The 23,651-nt window shown below is 38.7% G+C and overlaps 1 protein-coding gene across 1 annotated transcript in view; it reads right to left on the bottom strand.

The window, feature by feature from the left end:
* Positions 1-23,651, bottom strand: part of LOC139727847 (WD repeat-containing protein 35-like) — a 38,520-nt gene that overhangs the window by 5,077 nt on the left and 9,792 nt on the right. Inside the window, exons 6-24 of the mRNA XM_071638820.1 lie at positions 22,885-23,045; positions 22,458-22,623; positions 20,916-21,061; positions 18,250-18,468; positions 17,494-17,589; positions 16,805-16,825; positions 13,418-13,478; positions 11,768-11,982; positions 10,524-10,687; positions 9,806-10,016; positions 8,617-8,745; positions 8,017-8,105; positions 6,640-6,843; positions 5,215-5,491; positions 3,669-3,944; positions 2,924-2,998; positions 2,115-2,180; positions 1,218-1,350; positions 413-629 (exon numbers count right to left, since the gene is read on the bottom strand). Coding sequence (XP_071494921.1) covers positions 413-629; positions 1,218-1,350; positions 2,115-2,180; positions 2,924-2,998; positions 3,669-3,944; positions 5,215-5,491; positions 6,640-6,843; positions 8,017-8,105; positions 8,617-8,745; positions 9,806-10,016; positions 10,524-10,687; positions 11,768-11,982; positions 13,418-13,478; positions 16,805-16,825; positions 17,494-17,589; positions 18,250-18,468; positions 20,916-21,061; positions 22,458-22,623; positions 22,885-23,045 — 2,926 coding nt within the window. The remainder of the gene's footprint in view (positions 1-412; positions 630-1,217; positions 1,351-2,114; positions 2,181-2,923; positions 2,999-3,668; positions 3,945-5,214; positions 5,492-6,639; positions 6,844-8,016; positions 8,106-8,616; positions 8,746-9,805; positions 10,017-10,523; positions 10,688-11,767; positions 11,983-13,417; positions 13,479-16,804; positions 16,826-17,493; positions 17,590-18,249; positions 18,469-20,915; positions 21,062-22,457; positions 22,624-22,884; positions 23,046-23,651) is intronic.

Below are 23,651 nucleotides of genomic sequence, written 5' to 3'. Positions count from 1 at the left end.
ACACACCTAAAAATAAAGGTTTAGAGAAGCAATGCCAAAATGGTAATTTTTTTTTTCTTTTACCCTCTCCAGGTTTAGTACAAACAAACCAGGATGAAGTAAATAATGATTGGCTTGTACAACATTCAATAAGTACCACACTTCATACGAACCAACCATGTCTGAGGAAAAATTATACTTTGAAATTTGCACTGATGAGCTCTAAAACTGCCACCTTTTTTCTCAGTTCTCCCCCCCCCCCCATCCCAACCTTTCCATCACAACTTCACTTCAGAGAAGATCTTAAGGAAAAGGTCCTATTAATATCAAACTGAAAACTTTGCAAACTTTCTCCTCATCAAATCCATCATGCCCCCCCCCCCCCATTACCTTTGACCCAGAGTATATGTCAGTCAATGAAAACCAGCCTTACTTTGTGAAGATTTCCAGGGAGAGTCCCTCAAACTGCTGCTGCTGCTCCACACTCAGTCCCTCCAGGGACTCCAGTTTGGAGAGGGCCTTGGAACAGGTGCCAAAGGCCCGGTTGGCACACGAGGCCAGGGCCAGGAGTGAGTAGATGTCCACAGGGTCCAGGATGTCATCATACTCTCGCAGGTGGAGGGCAGTCTTCATGCTGGCATCAACGTAACCTGGACAGAATTTGGATGAACAGAAGAATGTGGTAGTGAGGTTCCCTTTAATACAATACCTATTCCCATATTGATTCACAGTAGGGTTCTTACATAGGATATTCACTGACTTGCACTGAACATTTCTGATATAAATTTGGTTACCAGTATTTGACTATCTATATTGCTTTGTTGCAATAAATATTAAGATTTTAATATCACACATTGCCCATTCAATGCATAGTGGAAGCTGTATCAAACCATATATACTTTATCATCATAGTATGTAAGAGATATATGTATTTACTGTAAAAGTGGAAATTTTCGCCTATTTCACGCAACCAGAAACTAGCATGAAAATAAAAGCACATGAAAAATTTTGCTCGCTATAGGTACCACTATGTAATGTCTTGATTTCGTGGAATTATACACATGCGAAATTCATCTCACTCAGTTGAGCATGAAAAATTACTCACACAAAAATCTTCATTTTTACAGTATATGAATCATAATTTAGATGTATATGAATCATATTTAGATGTGTGTGGGTATATCACTTGAGAGTAATATACAGTAAATATCTCTCTCTGTGCCTTGATGACTCCTCACCTTGATAGAGTTGTCTCTGAGCTAAGAGCAGGAAGTGAAACCCTTCAGCCCCTCTCCAGGCATTATCAATTAGCTTGGTGTCAGAGGTCGCCAAGGCTTCCTCCTCCAGCAGACCAGCCAAGGCTGAACTCGCCTGTCATCGTGAATTTCATAATATCAATACTGAGATACATATCACTGAAACATATCAAATGGAACATATCAATGGAACATAGTGATGAAATTTATTAATAAGACAGATCAATGAAACATATCAATGAAGCATATCAATGAAACATATTGATGAAATATATCAATGAAATAAATCAATTAAATACATCAACAAAACAGAAGAGTGGTGTCATGATCATTTGTACAATAAACTGTCAGTCTTCATTTTCTCTCTGGCAACCTTAGATTAAAGTTGAATGTAAAAAAAAAAAATATACAAGGGCTAATCAAATTGGCATACCAAGGGTGGATAGTAAGGTTTTTTTGTTTGTTTGTTTGTTTGTTTTTTTTTTTGTTCTTCTTCTTCTTCTTCTTTTGTAAAAGAGGTCCAGATATTCACCTGTGATGATTCAGTATTGTTTTGTACTGTTTCAATATCTATTTCTGTTTTAATTAGTTAAAAACATCTTTGCGTGTACTCTATTCATTTTCTCACCACATCTTTTGCCACAAGCAAAATGAAAATTCATTTTCAAAAGCTCATTATTTAACTTCTGTGGTCTTTGTAGTTTGGTGGCCATCCATCTAATAACCACCACACCTGGAGTAAATCCTGAACTGACTTAACAAAAACAAAATAAATCACCAGCAGTAAGACTTTATACAACTGGAAAGGACTGCTACTACCTCATTGATGATACATATTTGCAACACTCTTATTATAACTAGCCATCTCAGATCAATTACCTCAGTTTTCTTGCTCTTGGTCTTCAGTTTGGATTGAATCTTCATCTGCTCATGGTAGTTTTCAATCTGTAAATAAATTGACACATGACAAATTCAACAATCATGATAATGCAACTATTGTAAATACTGCCAATTACCCTTTCTGGAAAGTAATATATATAATTTCAGTGATGATACTCATGCTGTAAGTTCATGTGTCAGTGATGTTTATGTCAACATTATTCATATCAATCAATGCTAATGAATGCAAACATATACATCAGAAAGAAATTCTCTTGATGTTGATGTCCAATCTGATCTCAAGAAACTTTTGTACACAATGCCCTTTTACTTCAAGTCAGAAAATATGCTGGAATAAAAACTCACACAATTGCATACAAAAATGACATTATCACAGAAACTTGTATTCATTCACAATCTGAACACATTTGCAAAGAACGTTAATGAAGGGTTTGTGTTTTAAAGAACACATAAATGTAGTGCTTCAAAGAGAAAGCATATCATATGGAGTGTAATTGCATGTGTTTGCACTGTTACATAATATCTCCCTGTACTGCCTATTAACTGCCTGTGAGTATGATACAGAACCATACAAGAACATATGCTCTTTTCACTCAAGAACCACCATACCTGCACTCAAAGAGTGGAATCCAACTGTCTGTACCTGAACTTCAAAATGCTTGCAATGTTCTGTTACACATCGAGATAGAGTCAGCGTAAATGTGTGTGTGTGTGTATGAATTCTATCAGGATACTAAAACTCTGGGGCAGTGCAGTGGATGAGAGATGTACCATGGCTAAAAACTCACCAGTAGCGCCCCCAAGACGTACATCTTCTTGACTCGAAGTGGCTTCACTTTCTTCTTGCTCTCTTCTTGGGCAAGCTGTAGACGAGTATATTGGCACACAATTAACTTTTCAACTGACTAAAGATTCAACTCAATGAGTTTTTTATTACCACCAAATAGCATGGTCGTAAGATGGACATTAAGTCCACTCTCATTATTTCATACTTTATACTACATCAATGAAGAGTCATACACTTCTGAACTTTCATTTTCAACATGTTTGTCATCAAAAACATTATGCCTGTTAGATTAAGTCAACACAGATCTTTTAGTCCCTTTGTCAATACACAGAAAACAAAACCCTGTCTAAATCTGACACCTTTAATCAATTTTAAGTGACTCACATTTTCTTTAATGAATTCTAACAAGACACTAACTTCCCACATGTCTAAACATACTGCACATGGACCCAAATGTGTTTACATAAAAATTGACTATAAATATTATCAATGACCAGGACACAAATGGAGGAGGGTGTGAGGACTAAGATAATGAGGATATGAGGGCAGTAATATGGAGTAGAGTGAGGAAGAAGCTGCTAAAGAAGACAATCAAGATTTACAAAAAGATGATACAAAATCTAACCAAAAGGGAATGATAATGACAGTACTGTAACTCCTGCTAATGATGACAATACTGTTGCTAGAAATGATAATTGTGATGATAATGAAGATGATAATGACCACTTTTCTTGTCAATCCCTCACCTGGAACATGAGCTTAGCAGCATCCAGGTAATGGTTGGCCTTTCGGTAGAGCTCGATGGCCTGGAGACGCTTGTCCTTGTCCAAGAGGTGAGCAGCGTACCGGGCCAGCAAACTGTCAATCTCCCTTATACTGTGAGCCTTGGCAAGCTCCACAGCTTGGTCCCACTGGTTGAGGTGCACGCAGCAGTCCACCGCCTTCTTCACTTGGTTGCACTTGAGGTAGGCCCCTACGGCCTCAGCACACATGCCCACTGTGACAAACATGGCTGCTGTCTCCTGAAACAGACGCAGAGAAATTAAAATCATAAAGACAATGTTTTGATTTTCTCATTTATTCTTTACATCAACACTTTAATCCATAGTCTATGACTCCAGTTTGTCATCATCTTCATCATGAAAGTGGATGAGCCATGAGAGTGTGGAAGACTGAAAAAGACATCTAGAGGAGATAGGTGGAGGAGTAGCTTGGGAAGGGTGGCTCGAGAGAGGAGGATGCCGGAAATCAGATGAGATGGTGAGATGGTAAGAATGTACAAGAGTGGTTGCTATTGGAGTAAAGTAAATCCAACCATCCCCATTTTCAGGGACAAACCTGGAGCAAACTTGGAAGATGATGATGATGGTTAACTCATGAATTCCCTCCCTCTGGGGGTCAAGTCTTATCTCCACTCTCCATCTTGCTATGTCCAAAATCAGTTTGAGATCTTCTTCTTACCTAGTTTATTTGATACTATTCATTCATGCCTTGATCAATGCCCCACCTTATTAAAGCATGCACAAACCATGTAACATGGATTCATTAAATTCCTTTCAAACCTACATACAAATGTGAACCATTTCCATTCTCTGTATTTTAAAATGAACCATTTACTTCGATCAATGTCACACACAGACTTGACATCCTCATAGATAATATTTCATAGACAGACTACATCTTTGCAGAGAGTCCTTGCTTGATATAACATTGGTAGTATGAATGGGACTCTACCAAAGATCAATCAACACCACTTGGCATGCATTCCATCCATCAAGACATTCTACTTAGCAATACACTGAGCCATATATCACCAACACAATACCCTAGCAGACAACATAAAGTTGCAATGAGGAATAAGTCCACAACAAAAAGGCTAAATTAAGCATTCGCAAATGAGGTAATGAATATGTAAATAAGAAAATGAGATACATATTCATAACGTGACAAATATACACTTACTGACACAGAAATATGAGTAAATCTATAAAGGAATGCATAAATACATCAATATGCAAAAATAAACACATGAATTTTTAAAGGAACAAATTGATAAACAAAAAAAAAAATGAAATCAAACAAACAAATACAGTGCATTCCCATTATAATGAACACCGTTATAACGAAATTCCGGTTACAACGAAGTAAAAATTCAGGCCGCAAAATTAGCCACTCTTTGTTCTTTATTGTTTATTTGTTCGGTTGTGACAAAATTTCGATATAATAAAATAAAATTGCCGGTCCTGAGGACTTCGTTCTAATGGGAGTCCACTGTACTGATGGCATACTAACAGGCAGCAGTTTGTGGTTCTCAGGGAGTGCATCAGCCAGTTTCTGCAGGCCCGCAAAGTCTTCCAGCATGTAGTAGCACTCAGCCAGCCGCTCCTGGTTGTTTCCCTGGAGGTAGTAGGTGACAGCGTTGGCCCACTTCTGCCGATCTGCGTAGTAGTCACCGATGGCGTTCCAAGCCTGCTGGAGCTGCACATCGTCCCCTCCGCCGCCAGACTTGAGCAGCTGGACGACACGGAACCAGTCACCAAGCTTCATCCGCAGGTTGACGGCAAGGTCCCTGGGGATGGCAATGTCGGATCAAGGTATGAGAGAGTCTTTTGCGATGAACTCTAAAAACTCTGAATTTTGGTGAGGATGGTCTTAAAGAGTCCACATTGGTTTTCAGGAACCATGCACTTAAAGCATATCACAAGTCAAATTTGAATACTCGCCTTTAAACAGTAAATCATATCTTTTCCTATCAAGAAAACTGTAAAATTCCTCCCAACTTTCCTTCTCTCTCAATTTGGTTGAATTCTACATGACACAGCTGTATTGTGTGAATATCAGGTAGAACACATTCCCAATTCAACAAATGCCTCATCCTGCCTCTGTAGTAAGAATAACATGAGTTAAAAATGATGTGGTAATATTGTCCCATTATAGCAGTTTCAATGTTCACTAAAGAGCCCATTAACCCATTAGGATGAGCTGATTTTGCTGTAACAAGCATTTCCCATAGACACCTGTCTGAGTATACTCGGGACTAATCTTCAATCAAGTTAAATGGCAGTAGCTTTAGTTAATGTATGCAAACAAATCAGAGTGTTTTAATGTGAACATACATCACTTGGAAGTGCTCTGTGAAGGAACCAACCACTTGTACAGTACTTCAGGCACCCAGGGTACTTGATGCGACATAAGTACTCTGAGGCTTCTATTTGTGGAGCTCAAAGCCAATTCCATCCATATGAGTTTGTAGCTGGAACAAAGGTTCAGCATGGATATTAGCAGTGAAAAGTACTGAGACTCCATAACATAGTGGCCAGAATTCACTAAGCTAGTATAAATCAGGTCAATATATGGCAACAATCTAAATTGCCTGAAGGCATGACACACAGCGTGCGCCAAAAGACATTCAATTACACAAACAGGCTGACATACAAATGTGCAAGCTATGCCAATTTCATAACAGTTTACTAGCCCATGGGTAAACTTTGATAGATCACAAAGTTGATTTAAACGAGCCTGGGCCCCTTTGCAAAAAAAGTTGAGATAAAGCAAAAGTCAGAAATCAAACATAAGTCTGTGACTACTCATATCTGATTGGCTGATACCTGACTTACGTTTGATTTTCTGACTTATGTTTGATTGCATCTTTATATGAAATATGGCCCTGGTGACTGTGGGCCAATGACATGATATCATGAGGAAGGATTCACTCACCTTCTGTCCATGTCCCTGTACATGCTCTCTGCCTCCTCAAACCTCTTGAAGTAAGCTGCCACCTCGGCGATACGCATGTTTTCACTCTGCAGGTTGCCCAGGCGCTTGACAAACTCGATGCCCTGGAAGTCACGGCAACGCACAAACGCCTGCTCCGCCATCTTCAGGTCCAGGTTCTCCAGGGCTGCTTCTGCCAACAGACGCCTTTTGGGGGCAGTAAGAAAGATAGGAATAAGAAGTTTGTATCATTGTATTGGCTGTAGTGACAGCATAATTTTATATTCAGTTGTGTTATTAGTCTAGGCATACAGATATCTGAATGAACAGTTAAGCAACGAAGCATAGATTAGTGAATGAACTTTGTATTGTGCACTACATTCTCAGTTCTTTTTCGCATGGATGATTTGAATATCTACCTCTCAATTTATTAAATTAGTTAATTGGTTTAACCCTAAACAGGCCAGGCTCTTTTTTTTTCTTCTTTTTGGGGGGCCATGATCAATCCAAGGGGAGAGGGGGTTGATTCTGCCCCCGTTTTGGGATGACATGTCATTATAAAAATGGGCATGGCTTCATAACGGTACGCACAGATGTTGCAAATTTGGTGTCAAAAGTTGCACGAGACTTGAACGAAAAAAATAAAGTCAAGGAGCCCTGTGACAAGGCCTTCTCACATTGCAGAATTATAGTGGGAACCTTCGAGGGGGAGGGGGCACATTCCGAGTACAAAAGTAAACTTCACAGGAAAATCATCCACAGTCTATGATTTTAATGCAGCTGGATAGTACAGTATTGGTGGAGATGAGAATTGGGCCTTTAACTTTTTGCGAGACACCAAGAAAACACTTATGATATAGTACAAAGCATACCATTTTAAAAGGAATTCAAAGTTTATTTGATGAAAATTGGGTGTGGAATGAATGAAACATCCAAAAACAAAGGAAAACAAAGCGATCGTAATAAAGTGTGGGTCCCACACTTTCTTAGAATCGCTCTTTTTTGGATATCTCAGCCATTTCAAAATCAATTTTCATCAAATAAACGTTGAATTCCTCATAGAATTACATGCTCTTTCATATTTCATAAGAGGTTTCTCATTATCTCACCAAAAAATGTTGGAAACCTGAAATTAGGTCTCAACCAAAACTGTACGATCCCTTTAAGATGACTTACAGGGGTCACGCATAGGTGAAAAGTGGAAACGTACTGCTAATCTCCTATGTACTTTTGCATTTGCTCTCAATCATGAGGGACATAAATCAAACACCTTTAACATATGAGCTTCTCTTTGTTTCATTCTATTGTGCCAACTGCGTATTCTTGAAGGACAATCCAAGCACAGTCCCTTACAAACTTCAAATCCCTTCTATCACTAACCATAGCCTTGGGTGTGGGTTGTCCTCAATAAATTGAGCGGCATCCTCAATGCCAACCTTCTCCAGCAAATCTCTGGTGTCCCGAAGACTCTGCAAAGACAAAGCAAAAACAAAAACAAATGAAAACGACAACAATTATGAAATGATGTTTGCAGCCTGTTCAGTTTAGAATGCAAATGGCCAGTGTATACATTAAAGACTCATTACCTTTTGGGCTAGACAATTACCAATCTGCAACGGATTAAATCATGTCACTATTTGCTATGGTCTACCAAGGCCAAGACACTCTGTTATGTTTTCCCATAGGAAAATATCTTGCATGTAAACAAATGACAAATGGTATCTAACAGCTAGAACAATTTGTAGAGCAAATCAATAGAACAAATGGTTGCGCTCTACACAATCATATGTTAAAAACTAAGTGACCAATTACATGTGATGCAAATGGAAGCAGCAACTTCAAATATCCCTCAATAGGATTTTTAGCCCTTTAGATGGAACACTCTGTCTGTTCCCTCCTCCAGAACCACAAGTCATTATCTGTATAATGTTCTGCTGTCCATGACATGGCAGAGTGGTTTAAAATGGAGTTAGTACTGACCTTGATGTCCAGATCCACCATACACTCCTTGCCAGGATGCTCTGGGTCCTTCATGACTTCATCCAGGAGAACACTCTTGATCTGGAGATCCTCAAACAGGCAGATATAACCTGAACTCACAATGGGCTCCTGGTAGGAAAAAACACACAGAGATGACTTGGACTTGAAGCCAGCTGGATAACCACATGGAAACTGACAAAACTAACTGCTCCAGTACGTACACCTATGATTTTTATCATGGCTACTACTAAAACAATGATCAATTCAGTGCTTATTCATGTTGATGTAGGGTAATTTGTCAATCAGTTGCAATGAAAAAAAAACAACATCTCGACGGAAGAATTTCATGAATTTGAATAACCTTGGTCTGTACTCACAAAGAATATGCCAACACAAGAAGAACCAAGGAACAGTAGTATTTGTTTAAAACCCACCCTAAACATTACCCAAATTTACTGGCATTGGGCATGACACAGACAATTCTGATCATTAAAATATCCCATCTAAACTTTGAGTTCAAGAACTTCTATCAATAAGTTCAAATTTTGTTATTTTTCTTATGGCAGAAGGGGAAGTAATTTTCTTTGTGAATTCAGTGAGGGAAAAACACCACACATGGTATATATATCTCTATCTGTCGTCAGCAGACCAAAATATGCCTTTCTTCACATACTCAGAAGAATCCAATTATTATTGAAGACATATGGTAGTCCCCGTACACAAAGGTATAATGGGCCTCTGAAGGACCAAACCAAGGCTATTTGAGAGCCATTATGGAAAGTTGTTCAACAAACATAGCTATGATGCAATTTTGCTATAATGAAGTAAAACTTCAGGTCCCAAAATGATCTTTATTTGTATATATGGCTTTCTGTTCAGCTATAAACAAAATTTCAAAGAAGTGCAAGGGGGAGGAATAATAGGGAAGATGGAGAGAAGGGGAAGAAGGAAAAGGAGGAGGAGAAGGAATAGAAGGGGAAAAGGGGAAGGGGAGGAGGAAGATGAGGGAGTGGAAGGTGAGGATGGGAGAGGGAGGAAAAAGAGTGATGGAGGAGGGGGAAAAAGAAAGAAAAGGGGGAAAGAGAGTAGGATGAGGGAGAAGGAAGAAAAGGAAGAGGTGAGAGAGGAGGAAGAGGGGAACAAACAAGGTTAGAGAAGAAGGAGAAAGAAAGACCCAGCAAAGACTCACCTCAGGATCCAGGTTCCTAAAGATGTACATCCTGGTTTTCTCCATCATAGCAAAGAGCTCCGCATTGTCCTCCGCCCACTTCATGTCCCACACATCCTTGCGCTCAAACTTCAGCGGCTGGCCGATGACCTCCTGACCCTCAGGGTTGACCCACTTGGTGTCGAGGTCAAAGAAGGTCAGGATACCCGAGATGTCGATGATTGCCACTCGGCTGTGGAGATGGAGGGATGTGAAGCGGAATGTAGCAGAATACAAGTGACATGCATACTTGTCAGTGTTTCTTTACTCCTGTTCCTAACACATGACCCTGTCAACTCACTTTGCAAGTAATGCGAGTCCCTTCTGTAATACACAAAGTGGGATTTTCCCTTTAAAACTAGTGTTTGTCTTCTCAACTCTGTCTTCTCTCCACACACTTGAAGAACCTTTGACCTTATGCTGACATGACCTTCAGGACCACAACTAAAAATCTGATAGTATCATGCTTGAATTATTAAAGGTATCTCATTATGATACATTTCTTCCTGACACAAAAATTTGAATACTGATGGTCAGGCAAGCAGAAGATGTAATACCTCTATTAATCATCGTACTGCAGAAACATTAACAACATGCTTGATGTATTCAAGAACTCTGTCCATAACAGATTTCAAAGTGATGGTGTGAGCAGCTAACTGAATCTCAGAGTCAAATCCACTCCCAGGAGAGGTAGTTTTACCTGGATGTACAGTTGAGAGACAGGGCATGTGGTCTGCAGTTCACCACATGCTTGTTGACCAGAGCCACATGGGGTAGCGAGTAGCGGTGTAAGGTGCCCGACTCCCTACCAACAATAAGGACTTTGTCGGACGCACAGACGCAGCAGATTGGGTCACGAGTGGGCTGTGTGGCCAAGAAGGGAAAAAATGCTAAGTTCAATCAATCTGTTTATCACAGTCTTCTTGAACAAAGAGTGGCATTGCCCTCGAAGGGAAATTCCATCATTACGTGTGCTATGTTGTATGAAAACAGAAAATTCAGAGGAGCTCTGTGAAAATTTGAGGGAAAAATCGGACATCTAAATTAGGGTATCAGGAGAATTACACCCGAGGACAACTATCCCTCCCCCAGCTAAATACTGGTTAGTGGTAGGGTTAGAGTAAAGATTAGGGTAAGGGTGAGGGTAAGGGTTAGAATTTGGGATAGGGTCAGAAATAGGTTCAGGATCAGGGTTAGGGTCAGGGGACATGTCTGGGGTTATTGTCTAGGGGGAATTGTCCTATTACCCCCCCCCCCCCCCCCCAAATGAAATTTGATAATGTAATTAGCAAGACAAATTGGCAACTCCATGTGATCTAGGTGTCGAGCAGCTCTCCATTCAGCTTGTAAACAAAAATTCACCTATTTACATGTTTCTCCTAAGAAGAATTTTCTTCAGACCTTTTGTGTGTGTCCTCCACAGATGATACATCCTATCTGTGTTGAAATATTTGAGAAATGTGAAAATTAGGATGAAATTGTGTGTACAAAACAAATGGTGAGCTGCTCAACACTTGGATCTCACAGAGTTGCCAATTTGTCTTACTCCTTAAACTATTACAATTCATAACTTTTTAATATCTTTTTTTTTCCCCCACATTTTCACAGATGTACTTCTATGATCCTGCTGTTCTTTTTAACAGAGCCTTGCACACAAGAAGATCTGGCACCTTGTGCCAGGGATTGAAGTGCATCCAACATTAGATTGGAAGAATCGAACATTCCATTCTGCGTGTTGACTCGAGAAGAATAAGAATAAGATACAAAGCAACATAATATCAAGATGGATTTTCCCTTTAAGACCACCCAACTAGTAGACATTCAAGTGTGTGTATGTGTGTCTGTGCACGTGTCTCTGTGTGTATATGCTGTGTCAGAGTGTGTCTTGCTGAGATTTATGGGTGTGTCTATGTGTGTATGATAAGAAAGACAGACCATACTCACAGCAAAGGCCTTGCTGAAGTCTAGCATCCCCTCCCCTGCCCCGGAGGGAGTGTCATCAATGTGGTACACCCTCTCCCTGCTGTCCTTCTTACGCCCAACCGCCGTGTTGACTTCCATCGCAGAGATCTTCTTCGGTGTCTTGAACTGCCAAATGTAGAGGGCCTCCTTCGATGCGGCAATGACATGGGTCTTGGTGATGGCAATGCATTGTGGTTCTACAAAGAACAAACAAATCAAGAGAGCCCAACATGACTTGACACTCGCTGAGCTCCAAGATAGATATGATCTTGATACGTCACTGCAGTGCTCCTTGCTGGTATGGCTATGACTACACTGTATCTACATCTTCGAGTATCCTACAAATATTTGTCATTCTTCATCAGTACATTTCATCTGTACAACTGGATAGAGAGACTATTAGTACACCTGTCCCAAGACCCCATGTACCTCTTGACTAAGTCTGCATTCCTCTCCCCTAAAGACTATTCCTACTAAATCTTAAATCAGAATGCATTTGAAAGAAGATAATGCCAGGGTTAACTCCACATCGGGGGGTCTACATGAGCCACCCCTGGAACCACAGCGGAAGAGTCTTAATATTCCTCTTTACAAATATTGACTAATACCTCTTCAGTGTATGTGTATAACTTTTTATAAGTATTCACTTGGACAAATTTTTTCCTTTTATTTCAGGGGGGGGGGGGTGTTTTGTTGGGCACTGATTCATGAGTCTACACAACAAATCTCACAGAAAGAATTCTCCCAAACATTAATAAACTTTGCTCATACAACTCTTTGTTTCCCATCTACATGTATGTGCCCGGACACTTTATAGCTTAACTTGCAAACTTCTTTATCAGCACCCAATAATCCCTCTAAAACTTCCTAGATGTACAGGCAGCATGCCCACTACCAGGTAGTTGTACAGGCAGCATGCCCATTCAGGGGTAGCGATGTGACTTTAATAGTCTTAACAGGAAGGCCAAGGTGACATAATAGGTCTTAACAGGGGGATTAACTTGTATTCTTTGACAGTTAAATTAGTCACAGTAAGGGTTAAAAGATGAAACTGCCAATATTGATAACAACGTGGTCCCTTGGCATAATCAGGTGCACCAACCACATTCCAGCAAGACAGGTCTTATGCAATACAAATGGAACACTTTTTCTTGCTATAGATTCAACCTTCACTAATATTTTCCATGTAGCAATTACTATCATAAACTGAAAGGTTCTAAGATGTTGTTGAATGACACCTATCTTGCTATTGTGAGTTTGTGCATTAGTCAAGGTAAGGTGCATAGTAATACGCATTTTGATGCTATTTGACCCGCCTTTACTGGTAATTACATTTCGAAAAGTGAGAAAATTGTTTTTTAGGGGTGGGGCATAGTGGGTACAGAGGGGAAACAATGAAAAATGAAATAATTAAAAATTTGTGATGCATGATTTGATCAAACATTTCCAGAATTTGTGATAATTTCTAAACCTATTAACACCAGCAGATGTCAGCATGGTATTGGATATAAGGGAAACTTTAGAAATATGAGAAGTAGCAAAATGCTTCATGACATGATAGTTTCAGGACAACAGTACCTTGGTTATTGAAGCAAGAGGGAAAGAAAGAGAGAGATACTGCTCGGCACTCACCAATCTCAATGTATTTTGATTCCAAGGGTGTTCCAATCGAGTTGCACAGAACGAGGACAAACTGGAATAGAACATAATACATCATTACTTAATATTCTTAGTATGTTGAGTGAGGTAATACAACATATCGTGTTTCCAAGGTAATGGAACTTGTTTATTTGTTATATCAAACAATTGATAATGGTTAAAGTCACACTGAGAGTACCTTGCATGATTATTTGTGCAACACTGCAAACTTTGATATGCTCACTGACAAGAAATGATGCATGTATGACACAGAATAAAATAATTACATAAAGTCCATTGTACTATATGGGGTGTTTTTTTTTTAATGTACTGTAAGAATTTTGTGCGATAAAAAATTGGTATCCAGCATGTCAACATAACCTTGAACATGTCACATTGGTGTTTTCACAAAACACATACTTCTATAGATATGTAGGTTAAAGCTAATAATTCTTTCTTTCATCTTTACTGAAAAATATGAAGGACACTGAGGCACTCAAATGCATCACTTCTCAGGAAAATATATTCAATGCTATCTGCTATCAGGCTTGGTTATTGCAGTAAGGAATTGCACAAACATAGCAGCATACAGCCAAAAGAGAGAAAAGAAACATTCTGACGTAAAACACTATGTATTCACTCTGCAAATACTTACACCAGGTATATATATGATTAGTTTGATTCACAACTCTGCACACGTGCATGGCGAAAAGGAAGACAGAGAAATTTTGCACAAAGTCTAAATTGTTCCCTGATAAACTTAGTCCTTTAAACAGTCCATAACTTTTGAACTGATATTTTCAAATGTTACAAGTTAACTGACAGTAAGTTCTGCTAATTATCAATGACAAAGTTAATTCAGCACAAATTGTAATGTGGAGTGATCAAGTGTGTCTGCAAAAGACAAGGCTATCATTGCTAATTACAAGGTCACACATTCTTTGCAACCCAAAACTATGTGAGACAAGGGGATTGCTGATGTCTTGTTCATGCAACAAGATTAGCATGACAATTGCCATATAGGTAACCATTTCCCCCTTAACCACAATGCACTGCATAATGTATACATCACATACCATTTCATGAATTTTGTGAGTTGACTGATAATTGCAAAATTTGAAACAAGCAGAAAATATTGCCTTCAACAAGGCAAGAGCAATGTGCTCAGCATCTCAAGGGGGATATTAATAACTTTGCTTCTTAACCAAGAATTCAAGTAAACAAATTTATCCACCCTTGACATTTTCTCGTAAGTCCTACTCTGCAAACGTAAATAAATGAATGAGAAATGTATCAATAAATGAATAAATACACATGGAAAATGAACTGAAAAAAAAAGTAACGCTTGAAGAATAAGAATAAGAATGATAATGGCATGTACAGTAATATGCCCCACGCCATCTTACTTGTGGCATGAAACAAAGTTATTAGTCAGCTGATAAAATTAGTCAGCTCATATGAAGCTACGTAAAGAGATATTACAATTTTATCTAAACTCTTCTGGTTTGGGTGTCCAATGGATAAATGATTATGTTTTGTGGTAACACAGACATGCTTTTCTACAGACTGAAACATTTAAGTTATGAACAGAATCTAGATGCTGAAGGGTATCTATAGTTTCTTATAGCTGTACATATCTTTAACATGAAACTAAAACTGCAAATATATGTGGTGTATATAAATCAACTAAGGGAGAGTGACAAAGCAATTTCATTGAAAATCACACACTTAAAAAAAAACAAAAATACTGTGCGAAACTTTACATCAGACATAGTATTTATCTCAGTATGAAAAATTCTGACATAGATCTGAATTTCTGATGTATCATTCTCTACACATGACAAATCAATATAGGTCTCATGTGTTTATGTGTGTTAGTGCACCTGGGTTTCAGCAAGTGTATGATGGGGGTTTTATTGCTCTTGCAATTCTACACACTTAGACATAACAGGGGCTTAGCAGAATTTATCACTTATAGTTGATATATAAATATAACCAGTTTTACTAGAAGTTTAGTTGCACTGTGTCATACTATTAAAACCTACTTAGAGCACAAAAAAGGGGCAGGAATACATTGTACAAATCACTAAGAATGAAATGTGCTACTACACACATATCATTGCAGCACCACCATCTCTGAGTTACAGCATTGTTGCTCATGACATAAACAACTAGCCAGTGGCACAAGGGAACTAAAAAAAATAAAAACATGATAATAATGGGGAAAAAAATACTTTAAAAAAAAATATATATATCACAAGCATGTACTCTGCAGAAGATAACATACACTACAATGATTAGGAGAGAGGAAAGATATGAAGAGTCTTTAGCTGCTCAAGTTGAGAAATATAGCACAATCTCCATGCTTAAGTCACTGTAAATGTACAGGCAAGAAAACCTGATTCATAAAGCGTGCTCTCTGCTACAGTCTTTAGTATTTGGAGAGGACAGAATGGCTGAAAAGATATCCTGGTAGTACACTAAACAAATGTGGGCTATATCATTTATTATAATGTGAACGTCACTATTTTAGCATGATACATTTTTTGCGCTCAGCGGCTCAAAAACATATTCACTGGTTCTTGAATTCGCGCAGTGCATTTGTCAACTAATTCCAAATGTGCAGAGAAACTTGTGAAGATATTTTTGGGTGTTTTAGAATTCACGAAATATGCAAAACTTACTCTACCGTGAAAATGTATGAGTTTGCAGTAACAGGGGGGGGGGGATATTTCATTTCCTGTTACAGACTAGAAACAAATCCGTTAACTGTAACACGAGGAATGTTAGCATGCATTTTAATTTCACGAGCGCTAAGATTCGCAAAATTAAAATGCACACGAAATTTCTTATCTACACTATATGCATTGAACACGAGTGGCAATTCGCGAAAATTTCATGCCACGAAAAAGGCCGTCGGCTCCAATTCGCGAAAATTTCGTGCCGCGAATATATCGTGTTTTACAGTACACCCAATCTAACAACTATAGTGAGTCTATGAGCAGTGTAAACACAAGCTCTAAACCTGCTTTGCAGAAGCATTACTCTCAATGGGTAACAAATGTGCACAAGTTGCTTCAGTTATGGATGGTGAAATACAAATAAAAGGTCATTTCCTCATGTCTGAGCAAAGCTAATCTAACACTCATATGAATGCATTGGTTATTTTTTGCACACAAAACCCATGACACACAGAGATTAGGCGATATATTTCTCAACAGTGAGCGGGAAATCTGCTCTACATGATACATGAATAATCTACACTTCTACGATAAGGGAAGGGGGAAAATCTGTCTTTCTCTAGAACACACTGCCACTGCAGAAAAGAAGCCAGAAGGAGAGCTGTGAGAAGAGGGAGATTAATCACAATGCACACATTACCTGGATGGGATCAGATGGGTCCTGATGCCGGCACAGAGGGACAACCATAAAATTCATGAAATTCTAATCAAATCAAATCCTGACATTTTGTACTAAGTAATTAAGTTTTCTACGGGCATTTGTGTCATAACTATCTCTATTTAATGACTGGAATCTTCCAACATTTCAGCTTTTAGTTATGATTTGTTGAGGAATATGAACAAAGGCAAACAAACACGGATAGACAGAACCCTCATTCTCCTGAAAACACAGTGTTTAAACTAATAAATACTTTAATAGCGTAACTGCATCCAAATCAACAAAACACAGAAAACATGTGACTTGCCTTCAGAATAACTTCCTTGTAGTGCTTCATTCTCTCCGTTTGCTGTTCATAAGTTGAAGCAAGTTTGCTTGCTTTGTAACATTGGAACTTTTTAACAGACAAATGCCCTGTACATGTTAGTCCTTTGTGTTATAATGTATATCTAAAAAGGACAATATACCCAAATCATCACGGTTCAGAGCATAACAGACTTACTATGATAGCTCCTTGCAGTGTGTCATACACAGAAGGATTGCCCTGATATTCTTTCAGATGACACACTTGGGCTAGGCCGAGACCCAACACAGCTTCAACACTGATTCCCTCAAAATAGTGTCACATGACATGAATGATCATGCATGATTGGTTGTCCCAAAGTACTCACCACTTGCCCCATGGTCTCATCTGCCCTTGTTGCCAGGACACAGTGATCTCCATAGGCATTGACGGACAGGAGATTTCTGACATATTTCACATGTCGCTGTTTTGCAGCAAACAAAAATATAAAGACAAGGATTTCTTATACACATCAATACTCATCACATGATCCAAAACACATGAGGGGATAAACAGTCAATTGAAACGCAAAGAAGTAGGTTACATGCTATATATCTTCTATTACACAGGGTCATGAACAAACCTTTGTATTTTTCTCATGTATTATAATCACAATGGCCCGAATTCATGAAGGTGGTTTAAACTTACACCACAGTGCAAAATTTGTACCATGATCTAGAATTAGCGTGAAATAGGCATACCTTTGACATGCGTGTATCAATGCGCATTTGCTACTGGACGTCTGTTGGCGTACATAATCTGTCAATCATATTTATGCAGAAGAAATTTGCATAAACCATTGGTTAAACCATGGTTTCAATTGTACCACCTTCGTGAATTCGGGCCCTAGTCTTCAAAATGATAACTAAGTATATGAGCAAGGTACTCAAGAGTTTGAACTTCAACAATATAAAAGGATATCTAAGAGTCTTTCCAATGGACAAAAATTATGTTCTTGCTGGTTGCATGTTTGAAAATCTGTCCTGTCCTTATACTTTTTATATACTGTTTCTCGTAATGAACATATAAATATAACATTATGTTAGAAAAGAAAAGAAGAGAATAAAAAGATCTACTTCCCTACCTCACTGTTCTTGGTATCCCAGAAGACGACACAGTTTTCAGTGCGCTCTGGCTTAGTGAAGGAGTAAACCACAGTGTTTGCACAGTAGCCCCACTTGTAGTCTGGTCGGATGTTGGCAAAATATATGAAACTGTCCACAGCGAGAGCAATGCGCAGCCCACCTCCTTCCCACGACACTGCAGTCAGCTCCTTGCCGGGAACCTTGAGTGTTCGCAGATGCTGCAAATGAACGTCAAGGTTGGAAGGATACAGACAATACATGTCATGTAAGATTTCTTGGAAAATTCATCATTGAAGAAGGACATGAAACCACAATTAGTAAGAACAGCCAATGTTAAAAATGTTTTTGTAATTAGGAAAGAAAAGTCAGTCTTTTGTCCCCCCCCCCCCCCCCACTTTTTTCCATTTGCAGATGAAAATAAAAAATTGTAATACTTCAAAATATTTCTAAAATGTGAGTTAGGGATAGAAACTACCAATGTAAAAATGTTAATCAGTCTTATCAAAGTTAAGTATTGCTAAAATATACAAAACTAGAAATGTCGCTATGGCGACTGATGCCTCCGCCATAATGCATGATTCTCCCAATAGGCGTATAGTACAATGTCTTCACATGTGTGATCCATGACAGTTTCACATAACTGGCAAAATATTGATATGACAGGTTTGTCAGAAATGACTTGAATATTCACTTTCCTTGAACTGGGTTTGCTATAATTGTCGAAGAGTGCAGGTGCACATATTTGGGGAATTGAGAATTTTTACTTGAATTCTGACAGATCCTTTTATAAGTTTATGCATTGAGTAATTTCCAAGGTATGAAGAAAGAGTTAATTACAGTACAAAATAGATTTTTTTTTTTTTTTTTTTTTTTGGGGGGGGACGCATGGAAACCTGGCCTTTGACCCTTAACCTCTGACCTTTGACATTCTGGCTGGAAATTTCCTGGAGAATCTCTATTAGGTAATGCATGTATATATTAAGTTTGAAAACTAATAATGCAAGCATTTCATATATTAGTGTATGAGGGAAACAGTAAAATATCGAGGAGTTGACCTTGACCTTTGACCCCATGACTATTGACCTACGACCCCTAAATTCCCTAGATAATCTCTGCCAGTCAGTACATGCGTATGTACCAAGTTCTATGAAGATACATTGAACCATTTGTGAGAAAAGTGATATTACAACATTTTCACCTAACCTTTGACCTTTTGACCTTTGACCTTATGACATGAAACTCTCTCTGGAGAATCTATATGCAGTAGTACATGTCTGCACCAAGTTTCAAGAAAATACCTTAGGGCATTGCATAGATATTGGGGAAATAGCAACATTTTTAGCATTTGACCTTGACCTTTTGACCTTTGACCTCTTGCCAATGTCACTAAAATCTACTCAACTAATTGTCCCATCATACATCATCCTTGGACCAAGTTTGGTGAAAGCTGCTTCATCCAGTTTTGAGTTATCACGTAAACAGATAAATTTCAGGATTTGACCTTGATCTTTGACCTTTGACCTCAGTCCGATTTCACTAAAAAACTAATCAAGTAATTGTCTCATCATACATCATCCTCCGACAAAGTTTGGTGAAATTTGCTCGATCCAGTCTTGAGTTATCGCGTAAACAGATACAATTTCATGATTTGACCTTGACCTTTGACCTTTGACCTTTGGCGGATTTCACCCAAAATCTAATCAACTAATTGCCCCATCATACTTTATACTTGGACCAAGTTTGGTAGAATTCAAGTCAATATTACTCAAGTTATCGCGTAAACGAAAGCGGACGGACGTACGGACGTACGGACGTACGGACGTACGTACGGACGGACGGACAACCCGAAAACATAATGCCTCCGGCACCACTTCGTGGCGGAGGCATAATAAAAACAATAGTTTTATCAAAATCGTTTTCAGAATCAACTGACTATTAAGTACAGCTATGGTTCTTTGAGAAATTTGTGATATCTCCTTATATTTGTGGCTTTATTGCAAAACATTTATATGTAGGATTTCTTTTTTATACAAGTGACCTACACAAACGCATCAAATGAGATAGCTTAGGAATTTTTTATATCACTGCTCCCAATGGTAAGCAGTGGCGTTAAGGAGTCCAATATGGCATATAATGCTATCAGTCTATGTATGCTGGTAAAAATCCAAGGAAAATCTAGATGAGTTGTCAGTTTTTAGGTACACTGAACCCACTGCTGAAGTTGGAATCCCAATAATGTAGCCTTCGAACATACTATGTGAGAAACATATGTATCAAAACAACCCAAAAACATAATGCCTCTGGTGACACTTCGTGGTGGAGGCATTAAAAAAAAAACAACAACTGGTAGCATTGCATTTGTGCTTGTATTTGTGGGAATCACAAAGATCAAATACTCTTCCAGCCAAAGTAAAATTGCTGCTGTGTTTAATCCAGTGCCTACTGTATATCATAATAAATCTATCAGAAGATATGCCAGAAGACTTCTCCACTCAGCATTCCATTAGATTCAACATTCCCTAAGATTCAACATAAGTCAACACAGTTGGCAAGATATATATGTTCTAAATAATCCTTTCCATGAAAGCAACACAGCTACTGGATGAACTCCACACAATGCTACTTAAAATGCCTTGCAAGTTGATCAAGACATCTGGAGCTGTACCTCTCCAAATGGAGTGTAGAACTGGACCACATTGATGTCCTTATCCTGCTGTACAGACTTCTGAGAGCCAGCGACAGCCAGAGCGGACCCATTGTAGTTCCACATCACACGCACCACTGTCATACCAGTGTCAATTAGGACTGGGTCTGGTGAATAATGGCAAGAAATGGGAGATGCCAGACATATAGATATTGCAGTTTCCCTTCTTCTGTTCATTTTCCATCAAAGTCACATTAGATGCATAATATCAAAAAAGGAAAACAAGAAAAAAATGCATACACTCACGAATGAAGACAAGAAGATAAGGCACTACAGGTAAAAGATCAAAGTTTAAAAAGCAAATAATTGGTTACATTACATCATTAATTTTGATCCCACCCAGCAACTTTGTATAGGCAAGCGCACCAGGGAAAGTTTAAAAAGCAAATAATTGGTTACATTACATCATTAACCCATTGAGGATGGACTGATTTTGCTACAACATGCACTTCCCAAAGACACCTGCCCGAGTATACTCGGGACTCGTCCTCAACGGGTTAAATTTGATCAAACCCAGCAACTTTGTATAGGGAAGTGCACCAGGGAAAGCTTGACATCTTGTACCCCTGTATTTTGCTTGTTTTGTTTGTTTTTCTGTTATCACTTGTATTGTAAAGCAAATGCTGAATAAATAATAAAAATAAATAAATAAATAATGATAATAATAGCAATTATGCAGATAGTTATAGAATAATGCTTGCTCTCCATACCTTGCGTTGTATGGTCACTTCAAGGACCTATCAACACATGAAACAACTGATACTATCAACATACATCAGAATACATCGGCCAGTAATCACTGAGATTTACATAGTCAAATAATTCACAAGGTGCCAGTGGTTCTACAAGAAGCAAGCAGTAACTGCAAGCTATGTCAAAGGCAACAATATCGATACACCTAGAAATGGCACTAAAACAACAAAAATAAATAAATAAACTCCTTCTCTCATCCCATTAAAACTAGAACACTTCCTTTGCATATGGTACCACTCTACAGAAAATAATATCACAAGTTCTTTGGCTGTGGTAAACAGCATCAGTACTTGAGTACATCTTGCATCATATTCTTACTGTTAGTCAGTCTAGGCTCTGTCTGGGGACTGACTGGAAATCAACTATGCCCAGGGTGATGTCACAGTCTTTAAATATGAATGTAACACATAAGCCTAGAAATACACTGGTTTAAGACTAGCCCAAGTGTCAGTGTGAAGGGCTTTACCAGGGGAATATATTCCCTCCATTAAACCCAATGGTCCGAATTCACCAAGGTGGTACAATTGAAACCATGGTTTATGCAAATTTCTTCGGCGTAACTACAATTGACAGATTGCGCACGCCAACAGATGTCCAGTAGCAAACACGCATTGATACGCCCATGTCAAAGGTACGCCTGTTTCACGCTAATTTTAGACCATCGTACAAAACTTGTACCATGGTCTATGTTTAAATCATCTTCGTGAATTTGGGCCAATGTGGCTGGATACATCTATTTTGTGCACTCACTCTCATCTGCCTCATCTCTCATAATTTGGGCGCGGCCGTTGTCATAGCAGATCGCCAGGGTGGGGCAGCCAGGCTCAACCAGGCCATATTTGCCATCGTACCAGTCTACACCAGCGATGTGGACTGCTCCAGTTGCATTAGTCAGGCAGAAAGCTGTAAGCTTGGACTTTTGGGCCAAAGCAAAAAGGAAATATAATAACAATTCCATTAACACAAAAAAAAAAAATCCAACACAAACACAAGTGTATGGGACTGATATAAATGAGTTTTCTTTTGGTTGCAATAAAGAATTCAAGGCAAAGTAGAGGTGGCCAATATCTTTCTTGATCAGAAAATATCTTTATGTGGTAATTTCTTTGATGTAAATTAGAAATATGAATGAAGCATGTAATCTTTTATGCTCTTTCTCTCCTAAGAAATTGCTTACACAAAAGTTGCCCTGGTTGTCAAAGATGTGTATCTCTCCGTTGGTCATCCCAAAGAGGATGATTTTGCTGTCTGGAGACCATTCCACCTGAGAGAGCTGCATCCCTTTCAGCTCCTTGCCCCAGATACGATTGCCATCCACTGACCCTACAATGACTGCACCTGGGAGATCAGGGACAGAGAGGAATGATGGGTTAAGATCCTACAGTCTTTTGAGGCCATTGCTCTCTTGACCTTCTGAATCAGCTCTTTTGACTTTCTGTAGCACTTGAACATACACATGAAGGTTACACTAATCTCACCAACTGGATTAATTGCCTATAATGGCAATGTACAATATGGCATAGATGACCAGTGTGACCACTGTAGTGAGGAAAAGCAGTCACACAGAACTGGAATTAGTCTGATGAACTAAAGTGTGACCACGAGGTGCAATTTCCATCGTATACACACATATACTGAGGAATTCACCAAGATGTAGTTTTTCCTATAAACTCTTTATGTGCCATGGCGGACACCCCCAGTGTGCCACATTATTCTGAAACACCTGTGTATTCATGCGTTGAGATGACATTCTGTTTTTCAAATCTATATAAGTTTTACAAAGTTCTGTTAAATTGTAGACGAAGTGAGCAAAGTTGTAGAGAAAACGCCAAGCTCTGCATTGATGTAAATTCTATGACAAATCTATAATTGTTTTCCTTTCAAATGCCCAGTAGCTACAAGACTGTAAATGCATGACTTTTGCACACAAAGCAGTGACAGAAA

The sequence above is a fragment of the Diadema antillarum genome, unplaced genomic scaffold, assembly GCF_040938485.1.
Source record: "Diadema antillarum isolate AM-2024a unplaced genomic scaffold, OU_Dant_1.0 seq00000156_RagTag, whole genome shotgun sequence".
Lineage (NCBI taxonomy): Eukaryota > Metazoa > Echinodermata > Echinoidea > Diadematoida > Diadematidae > Diadema > Diadema antillarum.
The sequence above is the reverse complement of the archived record's forward strand: the minus strand, read 5'-3'. Positions and strand labels throughout refer to the sequence as shown.